Source organism: Rosa rugosa, chromosome 6, assembly GCF_958449725.1.
Source record: "Rosa rugosa chromosome 6, drRosRugo1.1, whole genome shotgun sequence".
In the NCBI taxonomy this organism is placed as follows: domain Eukaryota; kingdom Viridiplantae; phylum Streptophyta; class Magnoliopsida; order Rosales; family Rosaceae; genus Rosa; species Rosa rugosa.
In genome coordinates this window covers 38,424,096-38,442,234 of record NC_084825.1, presented here as the reverse complement: position 1 = coordinate 38,442,234, position 18,139 = coordinate 38,424,096, and the positions used below count along the sequence as shown (strand labels likewise).

The window sequence follows — 18,139 nt, the reverse complement described above, 5'->3', positions numbered from 1 at the left end:
ATAAAATTAAAACTGCAGTGGAGTCTTACTGTTTGGCAGTTTAAGGATCCACACTAAACTTGACAAAAAAAAAAATTCACACTAGAAAAAAAAAAAATTAAGAAGTAGCTAGGTAGAAAGTTGTGTGTGTGTGTATTTAGAGTTTGCTTCAGAACCAACTTTATTGGTGATTTACTTTATACACATAGTTTGATCATCGATTGTACAGTACTATACTATAAGTTATATATATATATATATATAATAGAAAATTAGGCGATATTAATCTCTCGGTATCGCGCGAGCTAATTCAGTTCATTTTTCTACTTTACTGTTATCTAAACGAAGCTTCACTTGCCAATATTCTTCTACGTACTGTGGCGAGAAAACAAATATATACACCAGCTAATTCGATCTAGCTCTCATGCACGTGCTGCAAACTCATGAATCTCCGCTAGCTCTACCCTCAAAGGGAGCAGTGTGCGCCTCGATCTCATTTGACGTCGGCCCGCTTGTCGACAAAGCATTCGGACTAATTGGAAACCCTCCCCTATGACATAAATGAAGTACATCATATATGGCACATGGTTCCAAGAATCTGGGAGCAAAATTGAAAGCAGTGAAGCAACAGAGAGCAAACCAGAAAACAAAAGGGCAAATCTAGACCAAGTACGAGCCCTAGCTGGAAACCTTACCCTAACCCCAACAATCAAGCAATATGCAAGTAAGCTTGTAATCGCGACGACGGTGGTGTTACGATGTGTTTCGAAGGGAGAAGACAGTACTGAAATTCCTGGGAACTTGATTTGAATAAAGGCGACGAGTATAGGGACGAGGAAAGCGAGAATGGCATGAGTGGAAGTGGAAGCTGCGAGATTGATTAGAAGAATGTTGAAGGTGACAGTAAAGGAATTATGTTCGTGAACGATAAGGGTTTGGCGCATTTGATACTGAAGATCGGCCATGGTATATATGCAGCCTGTGTGGTCTTAAGTAACGAGTAATATTTGTCGTCGAAGCAAAATCTCTTGGATCATTTATAGACCAAATTAAAAGGCAAAAAGATATTATAATCAGGTTAATGACACCTTCCACATAGCCTTGCTTGATTCCTTCAGGTAGAAGAAGTCAAGGAACAAGTCATAATTTATATTGCAGGTTCATGTATTGGGAGCGGATCTATGTTGGGGGCGTGTCCGGAACCCGACACTTTTTTTCTAATATTTTATTATTAAATTCTTTTTTTCATAAATTATTAATATATATCATACTTATTCCACCTAAAGTTTTTTTTGAATCGAAGGAAGTCAGTCAATTTTATAATTCAGCAAGCAGTACCAGAAATGACACACTTCTGAGGGGCTGATAGAAAGAGCCGTCATTTAGGACATACACAGGACCTATTCTAAACAAACAGAACCTCGCACTCCCGGGTACACCCATCTTTTAAGGAGACCTTTATTCTAACAAAACCTAGAAGCTCAGAAGCAAGTTAAATAAAATGTATCAACCGAGCAAACTAGATTTTGCGACCCAAATGAAATTAAACAATATTTGGATTAGAGGACGACAAATCATCCTCCACACCCCGAACTAAGGAGGCCCAGGACCCAAAGTTTAGAGTCCAACCCACCCAAGCCCAGCCCGCAGTCTAGAATGAAGCCTAGAGAGTCCAAATTGTAATTGCTAAGGGCACCCCGCCCTGCTCCAGTTCACCTATGCCACCGACCTGCTCCACGCCGCCGCAGCAGCCTCCTCCGCCGAGATAGCACGGCCAGTTGACGACATCTCCTGCATTCGAAGATCGAAAGCCATCACAACCACCAGCTTCCTCGTCCTTCAACCTCGACTCACCGTCGACGTTCGTAACCAGCTTCACCGGTGAAAGAGCTAACGCATTTGAGTCGCTCCCCTTCACATCCCGCCCAGTATGAGAATCCAATTGCAAGGCTCCAATCTCGACACCAGCCGCACGAGACCAGAAGCCCATCATAGTCTCCTCCACCTTTGCACGACCACCGTCACCAAAACCTTCAATCTCACCACCACCAGGCTCACCCAATATATCCCCACCACGTCCAGCCTCGTCTTTGTACAGCGGTTCGCAAAGCCAGAGATCAGAAGGCAAATCTGGTCGAACTCTATTGATCCACTTCATCGATGCAGGCGGTGAACAGAACAGTACCGGAGACGGTCCATCTGTCAAGCCAACAGCAAGTGCCAAGAGGAGGCAAGCATCCACAAGGCTAGGGATGGCATCCGCCATCGAGTTTGGGTAAATTGAAAGATTTTGTCGAAGAAAAGTTTTCTTCGATAAACCCTAGCAGAGAGCGGCTAGGTCAGTAACATAATCTGCACGAAACCCGCCAGCTCCACCTAAAGTTAATATATCAACCAATCACATCTCAAAATAATTAATATTTGGTTGGACCTTAAATTATACAGTGTTTTGTTTTGCAAACTATTAAATCATTATGAAATATTTAAGCTTTTCTCATACTAATTTTTTTTTTCAAACATAAATGCTGGTGCGTGGTGGGATTTCTATGGTAATTATGGCAATAGGGATGGTAATGGTGAGAGCTGCTGCGTGGTGGGATTTCTATGGTAATTATGGCAATAGGGATGGTAATGGTGAGATGGGTAGGGGTAACATGTTGGGAGAAGATGGGATGCATGACATGGGGTTGGTTGGGCAGCGACAAAGGAGATGGGTGAAACCAAGTGGGGGAGTCATCAAACTTAATATCGACGGGGCGCTGGAGGTAACCAAAGGGGTTTTTGGTACGGGAGCAGTTTGCAGGGATGAGAATGGTACTTGTATTGGGGTCCTGGCTGTCCCAATGGTGGGTTTTGTGAGTCCACAAACATGTGAGTTTCTAGCTCTGGTCAATGGATTGCATTTCTGTCTACAAGCGGGGTTTACTAGATTGGAAATAGAAGGTGATGCTCAGAACATTTTCCAGGCTTTAAACTCTGATCAGGAAGACCTCAGTTCAGATGGTGCACTAGTTGATGAAGCCAAGGTACTTTTAAGTTCTTTTCAGTTTTGTAGTTGGGGGTACATCCCAAGAGAGTGTAATAATGCTGCTCATTGTGTGGCAAAAGTCGCGTTATCTCTACCTTTCCCTACTTATTGGTGGAGGATGGCGCCAGATTGGCTTATTCCAATTCTAGTTGATGAGTCTTTGTAATGAAGTTAAAATGGAGTGTGGTACTCTTCCCAATCGTTGTGGTGGGTTTAATGAGGCCACTATATACTCCTTGATGTAGTATTTCGTTGATAAATGAATGAATTCATTTTCGATCAAAAAAAAAAAAAAAAAAAAAAACATAAATGCTGGTATAAAACTATTAATTACTTCTCTGCTAATTAGTTTTTATGGTTATTTTGAATAGTTCGTATTTACCTTCATGAAAAATTGCATTTGGACCCTCCAAACTTTTGATCCTAGTTACGCCCCTATGCATACCGACGATTGTACACACAAATGCTTCTTCATTTCGTTGAATCTTATTTTTCAAGCCAGTAGGCTTTTCATTCATAATGCATGATCCAGATTCCAGACGTGGTCGGAGATAAGGATTTGAAGTTTTGAGTTTGAGTCTCGGGTCCGAACCACAGACCGGGCAAAGCTCCATACCGAGCCTTGAGTTCAAGTTCACAAGCTTTCTCTCTCAACTGGACTTGGGTTCCAAGTCTCTAGTCTCGTGTTCGAAATTCAATGAGTTGCGTGCAAAATTCAAGCTACTCAAGATTTGAGATTTAGTTTGGTTTTAAGAGCATTTTCAACATACTAATCAAAAATGAGAAGTTGTATATTACATACATGTATGTCATACATACACTTACAAATACAACAAGTTTGTATTTATTCTTGTATCGTGGGTCCTTTTTTGTGTAATATTAGTTGTTAGTATTATTTACTACCTTTACGACTTTTTACAAGTTTTTTTTATTTTGATTGGGTAGTTAGCTGTTAGTAACGCATACACCCATGCAGTGGTATCCCAGCGCCAGGACACCTGCACCGACATTGCGGCGAAAGCCAAGCAAAGCCAGACTAGTCCACTGCACCGCAGACGCACGAACCCAAAGGGTCCCTCAAATCTGCTGGCCACGGGATGGAGCCGTTCGACAAACACACCACATCACGTGGTGCACTTTTTACAAGTTTATAAAGAAATTTGTTGTCAATCTAGTAAGTTTGATTCGATTAAATGTAATTTGAGTTTAATTAAATATAATTTTAATTCAGTTAAATTTAAAATGAAGCTATAGCAAACATCGCAATACCATAAGCAATTCCATCAAGAACGTCTTTATTAGCAATATTTAACAAGTTAATCTTTTATTAGCAATATACCAGCAAATCCCTAATCAACTGTCTCGTAAATTTTAAGTGAAACTTTTCACTCGTGAAAGATACATAACTAGCAATATTTGGCTTGTAAAGGGGATGTTGCATGCTATCTCATCTCCAGCCACAGTTTAATTTGAAGAGAAAAAAAAAAAAAAACAACAACAACAACATCAAGAAGGTAATCAGTGTTAGTAAGAAACAGCCAACATAGTAAGCAAGCTACAATAGGTAGCTCTGTTGGACTTGGACATGCTCTTTTTATTTTTTTATTTTTTTTAATGAAAGAAAATCTTTATTTCATAAAATTAAAATTATATAACACGGGAATCACCGGTGATAGACATAAGATCCCCACTCTCCTTCCTAATAATAACTATAGTTACGGCAATAATGTCATAGTCCTATGAACTACAAAAACAATTGCATACTTATAAATAGGATACTCCTGATTTCATCGTTTAATTAGTTTCAGATAGAGAGTTGTTGTTCCTTTATGTTGTATGTATAAATCAAACATTAAATGATTTTTAAAAAAAATTCCATTTCATTTCTCCATTCTTATGTCATGTATGACAACTTATCAGTCCAGATTTCCAAACAGATCACCCTCAGACCCTACCACCTTTGTTTTGCATTAGTATCTTTATTAGTAAATTTTCCGGGTAAGATATATCTTAATGAACTGTAAAGCTTTTCGAACAAGTTAAAATTAAATATAATAATAGGACAAGTGTGGAATGGAAGGTGCATTATAAACAATCCATCCCGGTTCTTATCACCTTTTCGATCAATTATTTTTCTACTGTTCTGATCATCCTTTTTCATTGATCCTCTAGTTGCTGGCCATAGCTTTTATTAAGATAGTCTAATCAAACAGGTTGAGTGACTTGAGTCGTGGTCAATGAATTAAACACACCCTTGTTTTTTTTTTTTTTTGACGATTAAACACACACACCCTTGTTTGCTCTTCCACTTTTGTTCCTAGTTTTCGATTCCATTGGCCATTGCATGTCATTTCGAGGAAATTACATGTACACTTTAAATTCTTTAATTTTAGCCCAGAGAGTTTCTTTTGCTGGCTGTGTCGACCAGTTCACTATAGTCACACTGAAAACCTGAACTCCAAAGCTAAAAGCAACCAAAGTGAGGATTAGAGCCTACTTGAGGTCCGAACAGCTTCAGAGCAATTCCAAGATGGGAAGAGAGAAAAACCTACCCGCAAGTAGAAACAAATAACTAACTAGATAGCAAAACTGAAATTCGGAATACCCAAATTCAAACGTCGTATTCTTCATTTTTTGGACACCCTCCCTTAATTAAGCCAACAGCTAGCTATTGTCACTATCTGAATCAGCTATATCATATGTTGTGATTAGTCGACCATGTCCAACCAGGCTGACGAGAAAGTTGATTGATTAGTGTCACCTACTTCCATGGGACATGGTCCATCGTTGACTCATTGTCAATGTCCCATTCGCAATTTCCCACCGCTTTCTGAGTCACATTTGAAATTTCCACCTCTTTATCCTCGGTGACAATATAGAGAATGGGATGCAGGCATTTCATGGCAGGGGCCATAGGAAGTAATAAGCTCGTGCGGGTTTAGGAATCTATCAACATCTCTTTGCCAAAAAACAAGGAATCTATCAACATCTAATTTCCTTCAAATTTGATAAAACTATTTGTATCCGATTTGTTATCCACATTGGTGCTTGCGTCTCTTGGAAAAAGTCATGGAATGAACTCGTACCGTTGTACGTGGATGATTCATATAAAGATATGATAGAAGCTCTTCTTCGTGGCCGAGTGTGGCTGTCGCACTTAGCGGGTGCAATACGCTAATCCCACATAATTTTTTGTTCAAGATGTGAACCAATAAGGAAGATAGGTGCCTCAATTCTTGAGTTGGTCGCAAATATGAATGAGTGCGCTTTCGCTCCCACACCCTACTTCTACTTACTTTAAGTTTATCTGCAACATTGTCTTCCGTCATTGCACATGCATTGTAAACAAAAGATTGCAAAGGCTGAACTGCTACAACTTAACTTTGTTTACTTAATTTTTTTTTTTTCACAGGATAGAATGAAACATACTCCAGCGCGAGACTGCCAGACTTTGAGTTTGTTCACTTGTTTTCAATCAAAAAAATAAAAAATAAAAATACATACATACATTGATCGATGACAGAAAATGAAAAACCCAAGAGATGTAATTTGTAAAATATCTTCATCTTAATTGAAGAAGCAAATGGGAGCATTCTCATGTCAATTGCAGGTGGAGACCTAGTTTACGTCCCCAGTCTCTGAATATTGGTAAGGTAAGTTTTAACTTTGCCATATGTACTAACTTTTCCTCGGAATAATGTATTTGAGAAACCAAAGGGATTAGAAAGAACAAGTAAAACTATTATACATTTACAACCACTCATTGACATTGATGACCAGAACCAGAAGGGTGCAGTTTTTACATACAAAGCCTCACATACAGATTACAACTATGTGCACCCTTCCTCACAAAAAATTAAAATCAGATGGGAAAAAAGAATGATCGAATGAGCTTCTACTTGGAAAGATCCTAATAAAAAAAAGTCAGTTTGATTACTAAATAGTCGTAACCATTGTCGTGTTTGAATTATCTGCTGCTTCTGGTGGGGGCTTTACATATTTCCCAATTGCTTTCTGGTGAGTCCGTTTCTTTATTCTTTCTATTTTTTCCCTACTTTTTTGCTTCTTCTTCTCTTTCTGCTTATTCCGTAAATGTCTCTCTTTTTCATACATACCTTGCCAGAAGACCTCCCCTGTTGATGGCCACAGCCACCGTCTCGTGGGGTGTTCAAAATCTGATTCCTCAGCCAAGTCTTCATCCATGTTCTTTAGGGTGGAATATGAGAACCATTTGACCCACATATGACCCCTTCGGCTCTTGAATTTATGCTGTTCCTGCATTGTACCAGTCTCAGGGTTCACATATACCATCCGCCTCGCACTATGGTATGCCCAAACATTAACAAGTAGCTCAAGAAGCCGTGAATAGCAATGTTTGTCCTGCAATTCGCAAATATAACTGTAATTAAATAAATCAAACCAATAGATAAAGATGTCTTTTATAAACTAGGATCCTTCAAGAGCATCTTAATCGGGGGAGCTGTTTTCAGATAAACGTGTGTTGTATCTGCCAGAAAACTGATCAAGGGAGAAGCAAATTACTTTTGACAAACTCAAATAACAGCGTCCACTTGAATGATGCTCATTGTACATTTCCGCATCCAATGCATCCACAAACATTCTGCAGATCAAAAATCTCACATCAACAACCTTACAAGAATAACTTTCAGTCAATAGTAATGTATAGCATCTCCATAAAGACATCCACAAGTGCAATATCTTTACCTAGAGAACATTACAAACTCTAGGAAGGACCGAGTTGGCAAAGCCCAGCTGTGCATGACAGACCACGTGTCCCCATCTACAGGCATTGGTGGTAAAGATTCCAAATCGTACTTCAAGCCATACATCCTTTTAAGAGCCTCAGAAACCGCAACCCTTCAATTTACCATATGGAGAAATTAGTTCAAAGATCAAGTCTCCAGACACATGGAGAGGAAGACTTGTGAGCACGTATTTTACGACATCATCTAAAGAAATTACAAGAACATACACACGAAAAAAATCATCTAAAGGATTCATGTCTTACTTGCAATTTCCAGCATTTATAGCATCACAGAATGACCAAAAGTCTTGCCTCAGGGGATTTCGTGGATCATTGTCCATGCTAACCCAAAAGTAGAGTGCATCTCCATGCCTCCGTGTTTGAATAGCATTTAACAATGCATTTTCAGCTATTCCAGACAAAGATGCCTGTTTCAATCCCACATATTAAATTTAAGGGAATGAAGGAACTTATTTTATGCAAGGCATAAAGATGAAAATAATGCGTTGCCTTGCTGAAACCTTTGTACATTCTGTTTTTTATCTGGCTTTCAACATACTAGCCACCAATTTTCAATGCACATGGGGCAAACACATTCAGAATTCAATATACAATTCATTTGTTTTCACTGCTTTTTATCTTTTCAAGCAACTGAAGTCATACCCATGTGTAGAGAGCCGGTAGAAATAAGAGGGATGAGCATAATGAGGAAGCAGTCATTATATATGTGTACTTGATTACACACATATGATGTGCAGCAATCATCTGTTTAGTATCCCTGGTTAGGATAGTTGGTGTCATCATAGAACGCCTCTTATTATAACTATATGAGGTGCTTAAAAAACAAAATAATGGTTCTGAAAAAGAAAAGAAAAAAGGGAATAAAAAAACACGGTTTTTTTTCTTGGACAGAAAATCCACATGTTTTAAATCCTGTCAGATGAGTATGATACTATGTCATTATATTTACTGAATTTTTCATTACTTGTTCTCCGAAAAAGAAAAAGAAAGAGAGAGATACATGTGTAAAGCACCTAAAAAAGTTTGTCAATATCATGTGTAAAGCACCTGAAAAAGTTAATACACAGAGAGAGAGAGAGAGAGAGAGACACACACAGATATCTAATACCTTCCTTGCCGTTGCCCTCCATGACTGAAAGCCTATCCACGCATTTTTATGTATACGGTCAATTCGGTTTGCAATAGAAAAGAAGGCTCCATATTCTCCAAGCAGATCTCGATAATAAGGGTTGTGAAGAAGTGGAAGACGAGAAGGTGCGTCAATATCATCAGTTCTAGGTCTTCGACCTTTAGAGGACTACAAGAATTTTGTTTAATGAAAGCAGTCAGAAAGATTTCAAAGGCTTTCTCTACAGTATTGATAATAGTGAAGAAATGATAAAAGATTTAAACATCAGCTTTCAAGAAAACCACATAGATATTCTCACATCATTTTGTTTTGGGACAAAACAATTGTAGTAAGATACTTTCATATCAGTATATATTGTTCAACCAAGTCTTTAATATGAATACAAAAGGACAAGACAAATTAGACAACTCACCAACCCAATTCCTCGATAAAGAGAGGTTAGGTGTAAGAAAGGCCAGGTCCCTTCCCCAAAGTAAGGTTCATATATGCACAGTGGTTGCCCTGTCCTTTCAATCTCCCCTTCATCCCTTTCATGCAAATCATTCTTGGTGCGGTCAATTTTTTTGGCATTTCGATATACTTCTTCCCATGTTCCATGGTATTGATCATTTCTATCCTTTAACTGCACAAGGAATCGAGGTGGGTATGTATATATATAAATAGACAAAACAATTTTGTGAAAGCCACAAAATGATTTAATCCATAACTAAAAGGCCCACAACATTCCTTACCATTTCTTCCTCTTTTCTTCTCTTCGAATTAGCCATCTCAGTGTACTTTTCTTCCTCCCATATACTGTATATAAATGAATGATTGGAACCAATTATAGAATTAAGCTTCTGTTGTTCAGTATGATTATACTGCTCCTCAAAAACATCTAAAAATGCGTGGCTTCTCAAATTTCTATCCAGATATGATGAATTCGATACTGCTTCAAACAAATGCCATTGCCATTTCTCTTTCCATTTGGGAGTGATTTCTGCAGCAGCCTTAGGGTGTGATACTTCTGATGGAAGCTTAAGAACATTTTCGAGAAGTGAAGCGTATCCTTCAACAGATTCCAACACCATCAGGCTTTTTGCAGTACGTTTCCCCAACGAGGCAATGTTGCGAGACAGAGGTGATAGCTTTCCTTTTGAAATCACTTGTAATATGATTTGTGAAAGAACCCTGATATTTTCCTTGGGGAAAAGGTACCCATTCACTCTGTCATCAACCTAATTACCATTGCCAATGCAGTTAGCAGTCTGCTAACAAAACATATAAATTTCAAAAAAATTGAAAAAAAAAATTAAAGTGTAGAGATGGTGTTTGAGAAATTTTGCAGGCAGTCAGCCTTACATGGGAAAAACAATTTATGCCCCACATGTAAGTAAATCCAAGCCAATTAGAAACCATATGCAATTCAATAGATTTCAGAGAACCTTAACCATTATGGTAAGAAATAGTGCAGAGTGAGTTAACTTCTAAATAACTTCCAGTCTAACAGGAACTTTTCTAAATAACTTCCTGTCTAAAAGGAATTTTTGTGAAGGGTCTGAAAGTCAATTGGTGGCAATTACTCTTTCAAATGAGAAATCAGAATATAACAATAATAATTTGCAAACAATCTCAGACTGTAAGACCAGCATAAGCATTAAAAACATGTTTGCAAAAGCAAAACGATGAGGATGGAATGTGTTCGGAGCTACTGTACCAGCTAGAAAAAAAACTAATTGCAATTTGCAAGGACGTAATAAGTACCAAGTAAAGAAAAGAAGTTATTCACAAAGTTGTCATTAATTTATAAAAATCAATAAGCGGTGAGACATTTTAGTCATCAGGGGAAAGAGTATGAAGCATACATATTTGCTGATCATGGCGAGATCTGGGGCAACAATTGGTTTCCCAAGGCACATGGCTTTGATTAAAATGTCTGGAAACGATTGCTCTTCCACGAAGGATCCGTATATCACAAGATGGGATGTGCTTAGAACATTGTCTGCATCCACATCAATCACTGCATGCTTCACAATGCCACTCGGGTACTTTAGGTTGTAAGCAATGGCCTGAGATCAGATCAACCAATAAGAAGTCTAGAATAATCTATCACCTCAAACTTCCTACCAAAAATTAAAATCCCCAAATAAATTGAGCCATAGCCCGCATACCCACCTCAACTGCCGAACTATAGTTACTTGTTGAGTCTCCACTCAAAACAATGATTTTGAGACGAGATGAATTATTATCCAACAAAAAGTCTTCAAGAAGCGGCAATAAAGCCCGTAGAACAATGGAATGCTCCAGCCACAAGCCCCTGTACAGAAATTGGCTTCCCACAATTGTAATTACAACGTCTTCGGGCTCATAACCAGCGGTGCCCTGCAGATGATCTTTGTCTAAAGCCACAATAGAATCTGCCTTGCAAGCTTCAGCAGGAGAACCAGGAATAACAAAAAAGTTCCCAGCATCAAATGTGGAGTAAATCATCTGCACAAGCAGATACCAATCAAACTTCTAGTATTAGTACTAGATGCATGACTACAAATTCACTCACCAATCAGTGCTTTGTTCATATCTACAGCATTTCCTAACTGATATCACATCTGAACTAAAATGCCACAAAATTTTCTTTCTTTATGCTTGGCAAGATCCAAATCCAAGACCTCTACCATAAAGCGCCAACCCCCCCTCTCTCACTAAAGGCTGTTCTCCAATCTACAAAGTACTCTTTCTAAAATGATTTTCAATTGAGGAGAATATACATATACATAAACAAAAAGGAATTTTTTTTGCAGGATTAAGAATCTCTCTCTGCTGAACTAAAACCACCACAACATGTCTGATCAGGTCTAATAGAAGGTAAATCACCCTTTTCATTCTATATATTGTGGTGGAATGATAAAATTGAAACTAATACGTACTACAAAATCACTTTTCCAGTAAAAATTTACCGGAAGGAAATAGTTTGGGAAGACAACAACAGTAGATCGGTTGAAGACTCTTTTCCAATCATTTATAAGTTCAGTCTGGCTACTTGAAGAGTATTTTCTTGATCGAGTAGCAAGTGCTTTTTCATGGATTGTCCATATGAGAGGTAAAGACTTGAAAGGTTCCTGAACAAAACTGTCACAAGTAAAATCATTGACTTTGGTTGATACAGTAGTTGTTGATGGAACAAATAGAATACAAAAGTATCAACTAATTAAAGAACTAGATATGCAAAGCAAACTGCAGTCTCAATAAGAAAATGAATTGCGGCAACACATTTTTACAGAAATTACAAAAAGGGTGAAGTTTTTGTTGTGAAAAAAAAAACAGATACAGAAATTTCCACCCAAGTCTTGATGATCAAAGATGTTAAAAAAAAAAATTAGAAGTCTACAACAACGGCTAAAGAAGAAATTTAAAGCTTAATTTTTCTAGAAATCATATCATCACCCTCTGAAATCACTCCATGGTCTTTTTGGAAAACAAATAATAAAAACTAGGAAGGAGTTTAGTATCCCTTTGACCCACATTTGCAATCTCTGCATACAATTGTGCTCTAGAAAAGGCCAAATATAGTTCTTTTTAACCCGTTGAGTTCACACCTAGAAAGACTTTTCTGTTATAGAGCATAGTTCTGGACTCATTTCTGCAGTTTAGAAGAGATTTCCATAACATCAAATAACTTGTTCTTGTACTAAGAGTGTCTTCACAGAGAAGATAATGGAACTAAATGTTGACAAATAGAATAAATAGGAAGTCAATCAGAAATTTTGATGTAAATATCTTACCAAGAAAAGATTCCCTTGGCTTCAAGAGAGTTCACAAGTATGCCGTTGTACCTGCAAAATACATACTTATTACTTAGATTCAACCAGAATTTACTAGATCCAATGAACTGAAATAGCTCATCAATATTGAGCAACAAGTCATCGAAACTGACTTAAATGGATGAAGCATCACAGTCAGTCACATTATTTCCCTGAAATTGAAGTAATGCTAAATTTTCTCATCATAAATTTAACCATTTATGTTCTATAAAGTCATAACAAATATAATCATGGCAAATTGATAAGTCATGCAAAAAAAAAAAAATTGTATCCTGATGTAAGCATGGGCTTTGGTCAAGTCGAATAAAGGCGATACTAAATTAGCAGCACTATAAATATAGCATAAAAGCTAATTAAAAATATCACATTATTGACAAGATAAAAGGGCTCATGAAGCTCAACCATTTAAGACAATGTAATTGCACTCAAAATGAAGCGAACAAAGTTATGTGGTGCAGCATGAGAGCATATTCATTATTCTTTTTATTAAATAATATAACAAATTCAGGATGTGTGAGAAAACTAGAATTTGAATTCATACTTTAGCCAATCTACAACAATCTCTGGCTGATCACAGGTTTGGATAATGGTAACCGGAACTCCTAAACTTCTCCAAGCGCCACGTGCAGGACCATCTTCAAGTGAATAAACCTGCGACATTATAAACCACGAGATAAAATAAATAAACTCGAATGCATCTCCTCGGTGTACAATAACAGGTTCTGCCATGTAAATATATGTCTAACACAGACTTCAACCGAAAACGTAAAGACTACTCGCCACCACTGAGGCATGCATATCAGACAAATCTAATTACCAAAGGACTACTAGTAGTACACATTAGTACATTCCAATTTTCCAGTGAAACCGGGGCCATGAGAGAAGTTGCAGTCATGTCTTGGCCCCCTAGTATAGTGACCGGTTCCATGTTTTCCCTGAATTTCATCAGTTCCAGGAGGCTCACCCCCAAAGGAAAATCCCATTTCAAAGAAGGTCGAATGGTCATTCCAGGATTTGCAGTCCAATACATTTCCATTATGTTACCATGATGTTAAATTTTATAAAATGCATAAAGTCAAATTACCCAAAATTCATATCCAATCTCCTGTAAAGCAGCTGCCACAGTCACCATCTGTAACTGGTGTGAATCAACCAACAGATCTGCAAAAACCTTCAAGTAAAAAAAACAAAGCAAACCGACTAATCAGTGCAAAATCACAGCAAGCTCACACTCATGTCGAACCCCAACAGGTTAACAAAGCAGGGTATGCAACACATTACAACTTCAAGTAGCCAAAACACTAATCCAAACCAGAATGCAATATCTGAAAACCAATTGCATACTTACCACCGCAAGCTGTGGTTTTCTGAGCCCAAAATGTTGCAGAGTCCTATTGGAAGCAGAAGACAAACTAGCCTCTCTAGCTTCTTTCCGAAACTTCTCCAAAAGCTTTGAAGGCTCAAATCTTATATCTTCCCCAAAATCCAATAACCCCAACTCTTTCAGAAACCTCAAATCTCCAGAACTGGATTCCACATTCTTCCTTATTAAAGCCCCAGACTTTTCCACCACCGAACCAGGCAAGAACATTTGGAAAAGAACCACAAAGAAGAGGAACACAGCCACAGTGCAAATCCATTGGAGGTAGTCTAGCTTCTTCAGGAGCATAAACCTCGAAAACCTCGATCTGGGTCTCTGTAAAAACAAGTGCCTGTCACTTCTACCACCGTTAGAAGAAGAACGAAGAAGAGGGTCTCTCTTCAATGGACTTTCCAAAGAACCCATCTTTAGCTAGCTTCCCATCAATTTCCAAGCACCCACATCAAAATTCTTCAAACCCAGATCAAGAATCAAGAACCCAATACAAGAAACAGTGCTGCCGACAAAGTGAAGTAATCGAAAGCTTGGGTCTTTTTCGGGATAGAGTGAGTTCTTTTCAAAGGAAGCTTGTGAAGTCAATAAAAGAGAGGTCAGCGATGGGCAGCAGTGATCTAGGTGATGGATTGGTGTCTGATATTTGACGTGGACTGTGAATTTTGTTATAGATTTAGTGACGAAATATGTTTGGAGAGGAAAAAATTGGTTATTTAAGAGAATAATTGGACGCGACAAAGATGATGCGCGACAAAGATGATTTGCTTTGGCTGAAACAGCTATAAACTCGGGCCTTAATCCGATTTGGGCAATTGTCTGTAAATTACGGAGGGTCTTTCTAAATGTATCCGGTAAAAATCTAAGTAATACCCAGCAAATTTTTTATACTCAATAAATTTTTAGTTTTTATTAAAACTTCTAAATTCATCCAGCCATTTTTCCCACAATATCCTCGTCTTCACAAACCCAACAAAACTCTTCTTTGCCCATTGATTACTCGAGAATTGAAAGAGCTTTCTTTTCCTTAATTACTCCCGAATGGAAAGAGCTTTTACATTCCTATTTTAGCATGCTGGTAAGTATGCATACAAAACATAGCTCTGGACTTGGATTTTTGGTGAGAGAAACTTGAAAAAACAAAGAGAAATTGTTATAATTCAAGTGTCCCCAGTTTCCCCAAACCTGCTCGCTCATACTTATCTTCCACTCTTATAAAGTATTGGATTTAATAAAGTGTACAGAAATGGAGGACATATTTGATTCTCCATTGATCTCTGACGAAGTTGACGATTCCAATGATCTTGATGACGGCACAACAGTATTGAAGGAGACAAAGCTTCACAACTCACAAGGGTTATGTATCTTGTACGTTGTGAGGTTTGTTTAGAAAATCTGTAACAAGATTGTTCTTAGGCTAGTCAAGAACTCCAAATCAAAAATCGGGTTAATCCAACTAAAACCTATGAAGTCAAATTATACATAATAAGCTTAAACCTATACTTGGCTTCATTAAGGGGAGTCAGACTAGTTATCCATTTCGATTCCCACCACATAGGTCATACGTTTGTTCTTTCTCCATCTTTCTTTTTGTGTTAATTCCCACCATATAGTACATGCGTTTGTTCTTTCTCCATCTTTCTTTTTGGGTAATACACAAATCAATAATGAAAGAAGAGTGGCTGGGAGTATTTAGAAGAGTTTGCTGGGTTTTTTGAAGATGAGAGATTGAGGGTATTATGGGGAAAATGGCTGGGTGTATTTAGAAATTTTAATAAAAATTTAAAATTTGCTGGGTGTAAAAAATTTGCTGGGTATACTTAGATTTTTGCTGGGTACATTTAGAAACACCCATTACAAAATACTTAACCTAAAAATCTTGGAAATAAAAAATAAATATCTTTGCATGAAAAAGAAAAGGAGAAGGCTTTGAAAATAAGGAAGAGAAAGAAAGAACCGATGGACTTATCACAAAGATGGAGTTGGTAAATCATCAAAAAAAAAAAAAGATGGAGTTGGTATTGCCATTGAAAACACTGCAATTGGTATTGTTTTGATCAGAAAGATGGAGTTGTTCAGATTGTTGAAATGGCATCGCTTGAGGTTGCAAGTTGTTTTCTAGTGTTTGTATGGATGGAGTTAATGATATAGAATACAAAGTATTGTATGATATTTTTCATTGCAGAATATTCTATGTCATGCTTATTGCAATATTTCACTTTTATTTTCTCATATATTTCAATTAACTTCTTATGGAAGTTAAAAGTATATTCTGCTAGTGACTTTTCTGGTACCAATATCAAACATTACAATCTATCTCGTAGAGTATGTCATGAAGTTGATGATCTACTGTACCTGTAGGAAATGTGTTTGTTTGTGTGTCTCTAAGCAATTTTGAGATTGTTATTGAAAAAGAAAAATGTGAGAAATTTCAGTCTATATTTTTACCATTGTTGTTACCTGTTTGCATAATGTGTAAAGGTTAAAAAGCCTTGCAATAGAGTATTAACATATAAAACATAAGTGTTTTTGAGTAGTATATATAGAGCAAAAATTGTTTATACTGAATTACTGACAAAGCTGCTATCATAGACAAACATAAAGATAAACAAAATGGGAAGAAATCCATTGCTGATTAAATTACTTGACAAGTTGAGGAAATTGGAGGAGAGGCCGTGATGCTTCTAGCTGTCAAGATAATGGGAATTAGGAACTTCCCCTTATGGATCCAATTGAATTTTATAATGAGCGTCCCAACAATACTACTCAAATCATGTGTCTTGGCTTTGGATTTATTCACAAATATATCATGTTGCTTAAACTAATCTCAATTTCCTAAAGTGTTCTAAATTCTACACCTCTTCCCAATACTAGACATGAGTCCATTCTTTAAGTGCTTCATATGAATGCTTTCTGATTGCCACGTTTAGTCCAATGCTTGAGAAGGTTACTTTCCAAGTAATTGACCTTTTTTTGATCTGATTCCAAGTAATTGACCAATTTTGACTCACTGCATGCTTTTCTCTCTTTATCTAAAAAATGCCTCTCCTTTGGCTGATTTATTTATTCCTTATATTCTTTAGAGATTTTCTATTGGAACTTCCAAATTTACTCACTGGAACTCATATGCTTTTTACACCTCCTATCAAATTTTCAAATACTAAATTTACTTACTCAACCTCACTGAATTTCCACAAACAACCTCACTCATATAATTTGCAAACAAACTATTATTTTTAAAACAAAAATCTTAGTTAATTTAATGAATTAATTACTCTATAAATTATCCATTCCTTAATCAGACAACATAAATTATTTTTTTTAATAAAAAAAATTAAACACAAGGTATTGAGTTTTAAAAATTAATTTCTAATCAACAAGAAAATAACAGGAAACTATTTTGCGGGTTTTTTTTTATTTTTCTGTTTTAGCTCTACAAAAAAAAATGAAGATTAATCATTTTTTCTTAATGTTTATTTTATGTACCTCATGATTAATTATTTAAATATTTGTTTAGTTTTTTTAATTTCTAGCTCTTTTTTTTGGGCTAATTACTGTTTAGTACCCTGTGCTTTTGGTCCAACATCAATTCAGTCCCCCGACTTCCAATTTCATCAAAAACACCCCCACACTATTATTTCTCCATCCAATAGGTCCATACGTGATAAATCAGTCAATTTCAACCGTTTAGGTGCTGACGTGGCGATCCAACTCAGCCCAGGTGGGGCCCACACGGAAGTGAAATTCCCAAACTGACCCTGGCCAACCAAATATGAAAAAATCCAAAATAAATTCCAATCTTTGAGGTTGGGGAGACTCGAACCCACACCAACACCTTTCATTTGCAAAGGCCCAACCACCAGACCACTTGCATGGTATTGCAATATTACAAATGAAAATAATATATGTATAATAGTTTAAAAAACTCTCCTTCTCCACCCACCTCCCTCCTCCTCTCCTCTTCTTCTTCCTCTGTGCATTCCCAGTTTGCCGGGCTTGCTTTGGTTCCTTCTTTCATGTCGTCGTTGCTTCTGCGTCTGGTGTGCAG

At 37.2% G+C, this 18,139-nt stretch overlaps 2 protein-coding genes across 3 annotated transcripts; one reads left to right on the top strand and one right to left on the bottom strand.

The window, feature by feature from the left end:
- The first annotated feature begins 2,534 nt into the window (after nucleotides 1–2,534).
- LOC133716741 (uncharacterized) lies at nucleotides 2,535–3,173 on the top strand. The gene has a single exon (XM_062143409.1). It carries the CDS (start codon nucleotides 2,535–2,537, stop codon nucleotides 3,171–3,173), a length of 639 nt encoding a protein of 212 aa, XP_061999393.1.
- Nucleotides 3,174–6,681: 3,508 nt separating this feature from the next.
- LOC133714780 (uncharacterized) lies at nucleotides 6,682–14,819 on the bottom strand. Of its 2 annotated transcripts, none has more exons than XM_062141032.1 (14): nucleotides 14,068–14,819; nucleotides 13,804–13,890; nucleotides 13,261–13,370; nucleotides 12,681–12,731; nucleotides 11,826–12,027; nucleotides 11,077–11,391; nucleotides 10,767–10,970; nucleotides 9,654–10,139; nucleotides 9,335–9,544; nucleotides 8,902–9,090; nucleotides 8,037–8,200; nucleotides 7,733–7,885; nucleotides 7,550–7,628; nucleotides 6,682–7,387 (listed from the first exon to the last, which is right to left on the bottom strand). In XM_062141032.1, exons 1-14 carry the CDS (start codon nucleotides 14,503–14,505, stop codon nucleotides 6,944–6,946), a joined length of 3,132 nt encoding a protein of 1,043 aa, XP_061997016.1. In that variant the 5' UTR covers nucleotides 14,506–14,819; the 3' UTR covers nucleotides 6,682–6,943. The 2 variants fall into 2 exon arrangements, with proteins under 2 accessions (XP_061997016.1, XP_061997017.1); XM_062141033.1 differs by having other exon boundaries at nucleotides 11,856–12,027; nucleotides 14,068–14,817.
- Nucleotides 14,820–18,139: the final 3,320 nt, after the last annotated feature.

Bases quoted from the DNA above. Each gene is read 5' to 3' on its own strand.
- LOC133716741 (XM_062143409.1), top strand. From the start codon at position 2,535: ATGGCAATAGGGATGGTAATGGTGAGAGCTGCTGCGTGGTGGGATTTC.
- LOC133714780 (XM_062141032.1), bottom strand. From the start codon at position 14,505: ATGGGTTCTTTGGAAAGTCCATTGAAGAGAGACCCTCTTCTTCGTTCT. The intron at 12,732-13,260 runs GTATGAATTCAA...TGTATTTTGCAG, and splicing joins ATTGTTGTAGATTGGCTAAA to GTACAACGGCATACTTGTGA. The intron at 11,392-11,825 runs GTACGTATTAGT...CTGCTTGTGCAG, and splicing joins ACTGGAAAAGTGATTTTGTA to ATGATTTACTCCACATTTGA.